Raw genomic sequence first — 13,366 nt, forward strand, 5'->3', positions numbered from 1 at the left:
AAAAAACAGTATAATCCTGATCTTTCTAAAATGAATTATGTAGTCGTGTGAGAATAATATTGTCATTTGCGATTGAATTTTTACTAGGAGCTTAACATCAAATAAATAAAAAAATACTAAGGAGTAAACAAGACAATTAAGTTTAAAAGATGTAGTTAAAACATATGATCGGTTAGTATAGTACATTTCAGTCCTAATGTAAAGCATTTTGGGCTTTGAATTCTGGACAGATTCCCTCATTTTATAGATAAAGAGACCAGGGCTGTGACATGACTGTGGTCATGAAGTTAAAGTCACAGATGGGTCTAGAAGCCTGGTTCTCCTGACCACATTATCATATAGCTTTTAACTCGTTATGTTCTCATCTTTATAAAATCCATATAAAATTACTACCCCATTGATTATTAGGGTGTTAGATAAGGGATTTCTAACATTTGTTGTCATCAAACACTCCTTTTGTTATTGTGTACTCCTGTGAAGTCTGTGTTTTAGAAGATCTGCCTATAGTAATATACTTACATTCGTTTTCATTAGGAACATAGAGTTACAATCCTATCTCCTCATCAACCTAAATAATAATTGTTGCAGAGTAGATGTAATTCTGGCAAAAGAGTTCCATTTGAACTTTTGAAACAAAATAACCCAGAGGACTCTGCTACCACCTTCAGCAGTCCCCTAGAAGTCAGTGACCCCACCCAGCTTTGAAATTACCATACCAGTCTCAGACAGCTTTCCGGAACATAGGAGTCTCCTTTTTCTGTAACGAGCAGAAGTAATTCTGTTCATCCTTGTTAATGAGTCGGTTTAAAAATAATCATAGCTCAAGAAGAAAAAAGAAAAAAGGCTCTTTGTAGGGGGAAAAAAACTACAGGACCAAGATTCAGAAGAGAAGTGTTAGGGGCTCCTGGGTGGCTCAGTGGGTTAAGCATCAGACTTTGGCTCAGGTTATGATCTCGCAGTTCGTGAGTTTGAACCCCGCGTTGGGCTCTGTGCTAACAGCTCAGAGCCTGGAGCCTGCTTTGGATTCTGTGTCTCCCCCTTTCTCTGCCCTTCCCGTGCTCATGCTCTGTCTCTCTCTGTCTCTCAACAATAAATAAATGCTAAAAAAAAAAAAAAAAGTGTTAGATTTGGCTACACACCTTGGATTGTCGCTTTGCTTCTTCTTCTCGACTATAAAAGGTGCACATTTTTTCTTGTGCTAAATCTAAGATTTTGACTATCTTAAATCTTAAGATTTAACGTATTTTGAGAATCTTAAAGCATGTCTCTGGTTCACCCTTTCTGTTTGTTTTCTTCCCTTGTTTCCTTGTACTCTAGATAATCCCTTTAAATACAGAACTTCTAAAGAGCACTTACAGTAGGATTGTCTAATAAAAGGCAAGCCTTTTGATGAGCAACATCTATTACATGTTAAGAACTTTTTAAAATTTTCAGTCCTTTAGTGAATAGCTTTTTTACAGCAAAACCTCACCTCCAAGGTGTCCTCAAGTTTCACTCTAAATGTGTATACAGCTTGTTATAAAACAGTTCTGTTAAGGTACATTGTGATCTGTGGATGTGTGGTTTGCTTAAGGTACACTGCATTAGTTTGCAGTTTGTTTTTCATGCTTTCTTTAAAAACATCAAAAGTTGTAAAAGATTTATTTCAGTGCATGTGGTAGTGTTTTGTGTGTGATTCTTTGTTCCTATTCTAAACTGTTATTAACCACTGAAGTGAACCTTCTCCCAGGTTTGGCCTTTTGGTATTCACAGTGTATTCAAAACCTAATTACAGATTAGTCTATATTTGAGACTTTTAGAGCAAGTATCAGAAGATTCAAAAAGAAATTGAGAGTAGCACTATCATTTCATGTGGAGATAAAGAGACCCAAAACATGAATGGGTGCCAAGTCATCTGAAGAAAAAAGGGAAGGACCTTCATTCACTGAGAGGGGCGGTTTATGAGGTGGGGATTATGGGAATATTCATGACTCAATCAAGAAGCACAATGAATTGATGTCTGAAATAGTTCATCTTTTAAGTAAACATTGGATAAATGGCAAGTAGACTCAGTATTCACTACGTGTAGAATTGCCTATTTCAGAGCAGAAATAGCAGTTCAAACAGAAATAGGAGTTTGTTCATCCCTTCCTGAGTTGGTTTAATTTATCAGGTTAATCTGAAATTTTATAAGAGTTTTCCAACTATAAATATTTAAGGCAAATATTTAATAGAAAAAGGAGTTTGCTTTATAATTACCCTTTGCTAATCTGTATGCACATTTCTGTGGGCAAGTAGTTTCTAATGGCAAAATAGTTAAGTACAGTAAGATTTTGGGACTTGAAAACACTTTAACACTGGGACATTAGTGTTTGGAAGGATCAGAAAGTAGAAAGTTTTAGTTGCTGACATTCAACTTTGATTTTTATGAATAAGTCTTGTTTTCTGTGTGCAGCCGGATGGCATAGTTAGTATATAGGAAGTGCTGAAGACTTTTATCAGATTTTGAAATGAAGGAATTCAAATATGGGAAATAATGCTGTTTATTATCTGTAATATAGCTCCTTTGCAAAGAATGAAAGCCATTTACTTTCTAAAGCTCTGTGTGTGTGTGTGTGTGTGTGTGTGTGTGCAGTCAGCATATTTTGGTCTTCTGAATAAGGTGAAATAATTAAATTGAAATTTCTCTTTCCACTTACTGTATTGTGAGACCTGAGTATTCTCTGTCCCGTGTTGCTTGTGTGGTTCGAGTGACCTACCAGCTCTCCTGGATCTTCATTGTCAATGTGTATGTACCCTGCCTTCTGTTCCCAGGCTGGCTCTACACCTTGTGTTCCTGGCTTCTGCCCTCTTGGTCACTGGTATAACACCCAGGAAGTCTGTTGAGTGATTTTTTTTTTTCTTGATAACCTGCAGCCTTTGTTTTCTGTACCATATTTTTGGGAATTTCATTTATCGTTTATCAGGTATTTGTTGAGCATGTGTAGTGAGTCAGACATTGTTGTAGACATTGAAGATGCTGAACTTTTTTTGTCCAGTTTCATACGTTTGTATTGTTTTCCAAGGGTTTTTTCAAATACATGTAGGTAATAATATTTATTATACTTTTCTTAGTTATTTCTAGGCACAGAACTACTTAGGAAGGTGCTTGGTAACTATTCCATTCCCTCATTTTTACCACAGTATGTCTTATCTCAGGTAAAAGGTAAAGCTCACAACAAATACCCTTCAAATAATAGCATTTGTTTTGTTACCATTTAGAGTCTGTATCTGGTAGCGGATCTAGTATGTTTCCAAATCAGAGAAATGTGCACAAAGCTAACTCTGCAGGCTTCAGGTCCTTGTCTTCTGCAGGGACACCTTCAGGGCTGTATGAGGACCAAATGAAATGTGGGATTTAAAATCACTTCAAACATAGTAGATACTTCATAGACTCAGCATGAGGTAGGTAGGAAGTGATCAAGGAATTCTTCTCAAAGGCAAGATAGCATCTGTGTCCCCCTATCACTGCATTAAGTACATTGTATAAAATGAAGGAACAAAGAAATGGATTTTTAAATTTAGTGTAAAAAGAGTACATTTATCACAGTTATTTTTTCTTTTCTTTTTTTTGTTTTTTGTTTTTTTGTTTTGTTTCTTTGAGAGACAGAGAGAGCGAGCGAGCATGGGAGCAGGGGAGGGGCAGAGGGAGAAGGACAGAGAGAGTCTTAAACAAGCTTCACACCCAGCACAGAGCCTGACGCAGGGCTCTGTCTCACAAGCTTGAGATCAGGTCATGAACGACAGTTAGAGTCAGACGCTCAACCGAGTGAGCCACCCAGGTGCCCCTTCTTTTTTCTTTTCACATTCACCTCCACCGTCTCCTCTCTTCTCCTCTCCCCCCGTTACCTCCTAGTAACTTACTTAAATGCCCTTTTGTGTCATTTTTGACATTTCAGAGTATGTTGGCACGGTGCCCTGATATTCTAGTTGAAAATATTTTGTAAAAACAGCTTTTTAAAAGGAAAATTTGGCAATTTTATTCTGTGGTCTTCTTATTAATCAGACAGTCTTTTAACTTTTATTTAGAAAAAAACATATCGCTTGTCTCTAATTTTATAGGAATTTGAATTTGATTCAGACTCCACAGTTAGACACCTGCATCAGAGTGGCTCTTGGTCTGTCGATACAAGTAGATCTTGCTCTGAATTCTCTCTTCTGAGTGATGCTACTGAGCCACCCAGTCCCAGATTGTGCAGCTGAGGATGGAGGTCATGGACAGGGCAGAAGGATGGACAGAGCTGGCCCTGCTTGGACTCAGGTCGTGGAGCAAACAGAATTCTTCTCATGCAGTACACCTTTCCCAAGTAGTATAGCTCAGTGAGATGGTTAGAGGAACTGCCATGGCTTTAAGTACCTGTTTTAGATTTCCACATGTTGTGCTATTTAAGCCAGATGATTTTTTTTTTAATTTTTTTTTTTAATGCTTGTTTATTTTTGAGAGAGAGAGAGAGAGAGAGAGAGAGAGAGAGAGAGAGAGAGACAGCGTGAGCATGAGTGGGGGAGAGGCAGAGAGAAAGGAGACACAGAATCTGAAGCAGGCTCCAGACCCTGAGCTGTAAGCACAGAACCCGACTCAGGCGCAAACCCACAACTGTGAGATCATGACCTGAGCCGAAGTTGGATGCTTAACCGACTGAGCCACCCAGGTCAGATAATTTTTTAAATACCTTGTTCATTTCCAAAATTCTGTCAGACAATTTAGAAAACTCTTTTTCTCCTACTGTCCCCTTTTTAAAAAAATTCTTCAGTTGATGAACTGCACTATGTAGAGCTCTCTAAATACTCATGAAGAAAATAGGTGAAGCTCTTTCTAAGCAACAAGATGAATTAGTTTTAAAAATAAGAATGTGGCCTTATTTTGAGAAAGGAAGTATGTTTACCGGTTTGTTGACTTAAAAAATAGTACAGACTGCCAAAAAATACAGATTAAACTTCCAAGAGATAGGTTGGGATTATAGGTTGGGTTTCTCTAGTTTACTTTTACGTAAAAGGAATTATTGTTGTCTCTGCGATAACTTATCATGTTTGCTCAGTAAATAGTTGAATTAAAACAGTATGGCTTTTTTTTTTTTTTCTATATAGATTTGGTGTTAGTCTCAGACTAATACCAAGAAGTAGTAGTGTTAAATTGCTGGGAAATGAAGATGAAGACACTATGTTCTTTATATGCAGCCGGATAGACTTTGTCGAGTTCCTGCAATGCTCATGAGAATTCATAAAAAGGACAATTCTTCCTTTTATTGGCTGCTCATCAAAACTGCTGTCCCACTGATATAAAGGAATACTTTGTCTTCAATTGCAGATTATTTTTAAATATAAAAGATAAAATGTTGAATATTAATGTACTTTATATGATTTTTCTATAGATATAAAGCAGAATGCTTTACAGTTTTGCCTCTAGATCAATAGCTTTGAACCAGTCACTTCACTTTAATTGGTAACTCCCACTAATATATAAAATTGTGTTAAAAGGACAAATATATATATATATATATATATATATATATATGTTTATTGATTTTTGAGAGAGAGAGAGAGAGAGAGAGCACAAGCAGGGGAGGGACAGAGAGGGAGACACAGAATCTGAAACAGGCTCCAGGCACTGAGCTGTCAGCACAGAGCCTGACGCGGGGCTCAAACTCAAAAATTGTGAGATCATGACCTGAGCCGAAGTCAGACGCTCAACCGACTGAGCCACCCAGGTACCCCACCACAAACTATATTTTAAAATGGGAGTTGCATGATTAAGTAAGCAATGAGATAGAATAAATCATGACTTCCATTTTTTGCATATTGGGAGATTGACATGTCCTGTGTGTGAATAGTTTGTATTTGTGAAAGAAATCTTTATATTTCAGAGAGAAGTTATAGATTTTATTTGGAAGTCTGCAAACATGAAAACATAAAATCAAATAAAATAATGTAAATCTGTCTTCAGTGACTTTGAGGTTTTTGTTGTTGTTGTTTAATACATTTTTTAATGTCTGTTTATTTTTGAGAGAGAGAGCGCAAGCGGGGAAGGGGCGGAGAGAGAAGGAGACACAGAATCCGAAGCAGGCTCCAGGCTCCGAGCTGTCAGCACAGAGCCCGACGCGGGGCTTGAACTTAATGAGCGGTGGTGATATCATGACCTGAGCCACAGTCAGAAGCTTAACCATCTGAGTCACCCAGGTGCCCCTGACTGTGGTGTTTTTAAACTTTATACATTTATAGCTAGGAAAGTACATTTGTATGTATTTTTGAAGTGTTATTGCCCTTTTAATACTTGTTGCAGATATTTTCTACAATTTCTTTTGTCTTTTAAATTTAGGACATTTTGACATATAAAGTGTACATTTTAATGTGATCATACTAGTAATCTTTTCCTTTGTAGCTTTCTCCATTTATTCTAGAAAGTCTTTTTCCAGTCTAAGGCCTGTTAAATACACTCCTGTATTCTTTTTTAATTCTTAAAAATGGTTTCATTGGGACACCTGGGTGGCTCAGTTAAGCATCCAACTCTTGATTTCGATTCAGGTCATGATCTCATGGTCATGAAATCAAGCCCCACGTCAGGCTCCACACAGTGTGAAGCCTGCTTGGGATTTTCTGTCTCCTTCTGTCTCTGCCCTGCCTCCAACTTGTGCTTGCGCTCGCTCTCTCTCGCTCTCTCTCTCTCTCTCTCTCAAAAGAAATAAACATTTTTTAAACAATTGTTTCATTATTTTATATTCTCCTCTGTTGCAGATATTGCTAACCGAGTCTTTGGTTGGACTCCAGAGAATCTGAGAACTCCTTAAAATTCTATATGCAATGATATATGTGTCTATACGTACATTTTTCTCTGTAACATTCCGTAATTCTTATTCTCAGCGGGGTTAGTCACAAAGCCCATATTCCTCCCCTTTCCAAAAAATTGTTAAGAGCTACTATAACAATCCATTTGAACATTTTTTGGATCTAAGGTGATACGTGATGCTAAGGTAATTTTTGTCCCTTTTCCAAAATAGTTTAAGTATCCCAGACAGTTTATTGAATAATTCTCTTCAAAGATTTGTGATGCCTTTAAAAATAAATTCACTTTTAATTAACCTAATAATCTTTTTATCTCCACAGAGAAAGTTAGAGAAATTCAAGAAAAACTTGATGCTTTTATTGAAGCTCTTCATCAGGAGAAATAAATGGTAATAAGTTAGTAAGAGCCTTCTTACTGCATTCATACTAACTAAATGCAAAATATATACTTTTTAACTTATTATAGCTTGTCATTGTACATGACTACATCCTGCTTGTTCCTGAATAATAATTTTAATGTAATTAAATAATTTTAAAGGCAGGAATCTCTGAAATTAATTCTAAATTTCATATGTACAGTGTTCCTCTTGAATACTTGATTGCCTTCTGGGTGAACTAAAAATATCCTCTAGAACTCATTTTGAACAGAGGAAAAGTAAACAAAGCTAAGATATTTCATAATATGCATGTGGCTCATAAGTTTTGTGCATGTAAATAATCAAACTGTAGCCTTCATTATTTTATTTCTCATTGTTCATATTCAGTGGACAATGATGTGTATGTTAACTTGCAAAACATTTTATTTGGCTTGACTAATAATAATTGTTCTTGATTTTATTCTCTTATGTTTAAAACCATTTCTCCTGTTTAAAGTAACTCAGATAGCCTTAGAATGGAGTACTCTTCTGAATGTGTGGACTCTTATCTATTCTGTAGTCTGGCATTGTAAGCATGTTCCAAATAAAGTATTGTATATTTAAATACAGATTTCCCGTGGTAGCATAGTAAACTGCTAATTACTGCTGAAGAATTATAATTAGTAAGTCTTTTGCTTTTATTGAAGAAGTTGAGAAAGGGAAGGTGCTCTAATTAAGACATTATCATTTCTTTAAGATATTTAATTAGTCACTTTATCTGTGAGCCTTTCCCTGTAGGCAGCCTGCAACACAGTCAGAACTGGAAGGAGTATTAAAGTAAAACATTCCCTCCCTAGCTGCATTCATTTCAGAAAAGGCCCTGTGACCAAACTACGTGTTTTCCTCTAAGGGAGGCACAGTACATTTGAGAAAGCAAGCCAGAAAAGGAAGTGCAGCTCAGACCACTATCCCTCAGAACAGCATACCAGCAATAAGTGAGAGAGGAAGAAGTTAGAAAGCTTTCCAGTAATGTTTTATTACTTGGTTTTGTCTCTCTCCCCTAAGTTAAGACAGATGTATACATGGATGTACACAAAAATGTATCCAGAGAGTAAATATCAACCATCTTTGACACAGTCCAAAAAGAATTCATTGTTTTCAAGTATCTGTGTTCATAAATGTTTTATACAACTTCAGTGTATGAAAATTTCCTTTTAAAACCATAAAGTTGTTATGATACCTTCCTCCTTGTCATAATTACTATCAGTAATTCATGTTAGAAATAAACATTTTGAGAGCCTTCTTGATTTGGAGATTCTCCTCTTCAGCACCAAAGTTCACTTGATATTTCTGTTTGTAAATGTGGTTTTGGGGGGAAGAAGATTCATGAAAATCACAGAAACCCCATTAAAAATATAAGCTTCATTTCTCTCTTTAATGAAATGAAGAAGCCTAAAGGCAGCCAGTGTTTTACATAATAGTGTCACTACCCTGAACTGGTTAGTGTGACATCTAGTGTTACTGTTGCTATTGGGAACATGCCTTTTCCTGCCAGAGAGTCTGTCTCAAGTGGAGGCCAGGGTAATCGTAAGAGCTAAGTTGTGATAATCTGTGTCTGTGAGGAAACCATCCCAGTTTTCTTTGTTCTTTACTTGTCTTTAGTCTCTACAGCCCTTCCTGGCCCTTGGGTTTTATAACCCTGTGAACTATTTGAATATTGGAAAGATCGACTATTTTGTACCCTGAAAATCCATTTAAAAGAATAAATGTGGCAAAATTGTAGCCTTGCTTCATTCTAACCATTTTATAAAGTTACCAGTCACCTTAAAGAATAGTTTTTGTGTGTGTGTGTGTGTGTTTTAAGTTCATTTATTTATTTTGATAGAGAGCGAGAGCAAGGGAAGGGCAGAGAGAGAGGGAAAGAGAGAATCCCAAGCAGGCTCTGCATTGTCAGCACAGAGCCCAATGCTGGGCTCAAACTCACTAACTCTGAGATCGTGACCTGAGCCAAAACCAAGAGTTGGACTGAGCCACCCAGGGGCCCCTGAGGAATAGTTTCTTAATGATAGTTTTAACATGTGTTGAGTTCTTCAACCTGATAGTTTTAAGTAATTCATTCTGATAATTGCTGAAGATATTTATACCCAGCACAGCCAAACACAGATTCCTTCTACCAATCAATTTTAATATGTTTTTAATTTTTTTCTGTAAAAAACTAATGACAGTATTTTTTAATTCACACGTTTAATAAAATTGTCACATTGTTATAGTAGGTGATATTTTAAATTTCATAAAACTAGCGAACAGGCAGTTAAGCTTCAGTATTTTTTTATGATCATGCAGTAATAAAGTTTATTTAGAAATTTTGCATTTGTCTCCCCATACCTTAATTTATCAAATGTGTTTATTTTTACAGAATCCTACTCATAATATAATCACCTCCGCATACATGTGAAGAAAGAAAACTCCAAAGTCTTTTGTCCTGCCTTTTTTCCTTCTGCTATTCCACCTTTCTAAACATGAAATAAAGTCATGGGGTGAAACTACTTAATGTGTATCAGAGGCACTTTGACCATCAGTTGCCTTTTGAATGCACGAAGAGTGGAAATGGCATTAAAATCCTATCTTATTGTATTGAAGTGACACATTGAGATAATACAAGTGGTGTGGCCGTTAGGTTGAGCCCTTGACGATACGAAACTTGCTCTCCTGCTTGTGTCATTTGTGGTGGCACTATTTGTGGTGGCACTCGTTCACCTAATTCATTAGCCGGTGCTGCTCAGAGTCCGTTTCTTCTCTGGGGAAAAAATGCCAGGTGTTGTGAAAAGCTATCAATTGTATATAAAGTGATGGTAACCCGCTAACTTGTTGTCTGTATCTGTAAATGTTCTTCATCCAGAAACTATCTGATTATGAAAATTTAGTCCACATTTATCATGTGAAAGAGAACTCGTAAACAGAAGAACCCCTCAAATAGGTTAATTTGGATTGCAACAATTCCGTGTGCATTCAGTGGAAGAGAGCTCAGCCTTCCCTGACAGCTTAGAGAGCTGCCTGGGAAGCTAACTCAGCAGCAGCTTACCTGTTTGCTTCAATGGATGTTTTTGTACTTTCTGTCTCCATTTGAAGTTCATTCATTTTGGATGTGGTATAGGTGAGCAAGGTTTTCGGTTAACTTTGCGGGGGGGTGGGGGTTACCTGTTGACAGAGCTGTTGGATTGAGACACAGGATAGGGAAGATAAAGAATAATCAGTTGACTAGTTTTATTAGACTGTCAAGCAGTTCAGGGAGGCAGCAGGAAAAGGCTCTTTCATAAGAGTGCATTATTTCAACAGCATGTTAACCATCTCCCTCTTAGCTGAACTTTTAAAGAGAAACATAAAATTGGATTCATTGCAGTTCAGTTACAATACCTTCACAGCATTTTTGTGTGTGTCATAAATACTTTTTTATTGGCTAAAGGACTTTAAAGCAAAGAAGTATACCATTTTTGACTTCAAATGTCTTTCTCATTTATCTCTGCTCTTTGCTTCCATTTTGTTAAGCCTTTAGTATTCTAATAAAATGCCCATTGTGTGACAGTTTTTTACAGTTTTTTGGAGGTTTTTTGTTTTTTTTTTTGAATTCTGTTTTGGTAACAGTTCCCTTGCTACCCTACCTTTTTTTTTTTTTTTTTTTTTTTTTGGTTTAGCATCCATAGCATTGTGATTTCTCTTGAGATCTGATGACACTTAATATATAAGGTTGGAAGGGTAACGCAAAATATTTCAGAAATCAAGAGTTCAGTATATATTTGTTTTATACTGTTTGATAAGATATGTAGATCCAGGTTTAATCAGCTGGTAGCAGTGTATATTGTTATTTGGTGGATGAGGAGTCTAGAACATTTCATGTGTCTTTCAGCTCTAGGGCTAGTAGGGGAACAGCAAGGGAGTACCCTCCCATGCCCCCCGCCCCGGGTGTTCTGTGCTGAATGTAGAGGTGACCTCACTGGTAAACTCTCTCTAACCAGTGCTGCTTGCTGGTAACCCCTCATTGAAGCAGACACCATGTAATTTTTTTTTTTTTTTTGTAGTTGTAAATCATAACCACTTTACAACTACAAATCTATTTCCAAAGAAATAGGACCGTGTTTATTTGTATGTGCTATGGATGGGGAAAAAATGCCCTCAGCTATAATGTGTAGATTTTTTCTAAGCTAAAGGCCGATGTTCAGTGAGACCTTTTATCACATCCCTTTGTATAAATTTAAGAAACGGGGATGGAGAATCTTCATTTCTCTGAGATCAGTATCTGTAATTTAAACATATAAATAGATGATTAAAAACCCCAAATAAGAGTCCAGACCTCCCACATCCCCCACAGTACATGTAGATGTTACATGACTTCTTTCTTTCGTGGACTACATACTTTTTTTTTTTTTCCTTTTTAGCCTATCTCATTCTAAGCATGCCTTTTTTTTTTTCTTGAAAGCTAGGTTGATGCAGATGTTATTAAAAGAAAAAATAAAATTCGGATTCTCAACAGTAAACCCTGTGTGTTGTGTCTGTAGTTTAAAAATTACAAATGATTCAAATTTAAACAGATCGCTTCAGAAATTCAGCGTACAGGAGTTAAATTCTAACTAGACCAGGAATCCTTTGTTTTTCAGGTCAGAATTTGCAAAGAATAGCGTGAACAAAGCTCTGTATGGGAGACTGAGCAACTGTAAATAAATTAGATCTAAAATTTACTCGGTCAGGGCATCAGTTTTAAGAATCCGTACTCATAGGCAGTGCACAGTGGGAAACAAGTGGTCCTTGCTGCTTCAAGTTGAATCAGCTGAGCTATGGCCACAGGTGGAGCAATCAGCCTTTCTTAGTAGCTTAATTACATTCTCTCCTCTTTGCATTATCCCCCCTTTTCAGGCTTTACTCCAATGGACTCCTTCCCACAAATAATGTAGCCCCAAGTACAAATGAATAGCATAAAAATGAGGAGGGAACATTGCAGAGAGCGGTGCTTCCTAACCTTATAATTTGGGAGTTTTACATGTGATGAAGAGAGAGCGTAGGCTTAAAAGACAAATTCCTTAGCTAGTTTATAATCTTATATTTATTTTAGATGTATCTATTTGCAAAAAGAAGGACGACATTTTAGTTTTCCAGTAAGAGGGATCAGAATGATGCTTTTTATCTCTGCTTTTTATCTCTTGTTGGCTGTAGTTTTAGGTTCTTTAGCAATATAGAGATGTGCTTGCAGATATACTCACTTTTGGATGATCGTGGCTATGTGTTCAAATATTTAAAACATAACCTTGTTTTTACTTGTTCACTGTGAATGAACTCTGTATTTTTTAAAACCTTCACACTACATGTGGATGTTACTGCGGTTTCTGTTTTGCCTGTGCTTTTAATCTAAGGTCATTTGTGTAGATTAGTAATTAAAAGTAATTTAAATCATGTTCTAATTCTATATTGGAGAGCACCTTCTACGTTTTCTCTGTATTAATTAAGGGCTGAGAGAGAGTGAGACCTTTGCAGTATAACCAAATTCATGGTCTGATAAGCCTCTTAATGTGGCTCTTCTCTGAATACTTACATTTCACATGCTTCACATTTCAGAGCTGTAATCCATGGTCAAACAAATGCCTTTTTTTTTTTCGTATCTTGATACTTGTCAAACATTTTGGTATTTTTCTTTGATAAAATTCATTAAAAATGTCTTTTAAGTGGATTTTGCTGCCACGGCCGTCATTTTCCTTAATGATGCTAGCATGTTCATTCATACAGGAGGCTTACTAAAACGTCATGCCTAAGTCTTAAAAGGGAAGGCAGCTTAAGGATCTCTCTTAAGGATCTCTTCCATCTATAACCTTTTTATGAACACCCATTTCTCATTTTTGTTTTCTTCCCAGAACTTTGCTCGTAAAGGATGCTTATTAAATACTTGTTGATCACTTGGTATGTAAAATAAGTCAGAGTGTAGGTGTACCTTCTCCAAGATTTCTATGGCTGGCCGAAGTCAAAACTAGGGAAAGACTCAAAGTCATGATTGCTTCAATAAGTAAGTACATGGTGGCTGGAGTATGGTTTATTTCTGGTGAATAAATGTCAGGAGACTCTGAATTCCTTTGGACGGTTTTATAGAGAAGAACACACTTGAATCATGTTAGCATGTATTTTACTCACCACTGTTAACAGATCAGTCTTAGGATGAGGTGCAAAAAGTAGTT

General features: G+C 36.6%; 1 protein-coding gene across 6 annotated transcripts in view; it reads left to right on the forward strand.

The window, feature by feature from the left end:
• OPA1 (OPA1 mitochondrial dynamin like GTPase) overlaps positions 1 to 10,731 on the forward strand; it is an 86,962-nt gene extending 76,231 nt beyond the window's left edge. For 5 of the 6 annotated variants that reach the window (XM_030330677.2, XM_030330676.2, XM_030330674.2 and 2 more), the window contains 2 exons: positions 7,117 to 7,184; positions 9,568 to 10,731. In XM_030330677.2, the coding sequence (XP_030186537.1) occupies positions 7,117 to 7,181 (65 nt within the window). In that variant the 3' untranslated portion in view covers positions 7,182 to 7,184; positions 9,568 to 10,731. Of the gene's footprint in view, positions 1 to 4,080; positions 4,465 to 7,116; positions 7,185 to 9,567 lie in introns of those variants that run through there. The other variant, XM_030330675.1, reaches the window with a different exon arrangement.
• Positions 10,732 to 13,366: the final 2,635 nt, after the last annotated feature.

This window comes from Lynx canadensis, chromosome C2, assembly GCF_007474595.2.
Source record: "Lynx canadensis isolate LIC74 chromosome C2, mLynCan4.pri.v2, whole genome shotgun sequence".
In the NCBI taxonomy this organism is placed as follows: Eukaryota; Metazoa; Chordata; class Mammalia; order Carnivora; family Felidae; genus Lynx; species Lynx canadensis.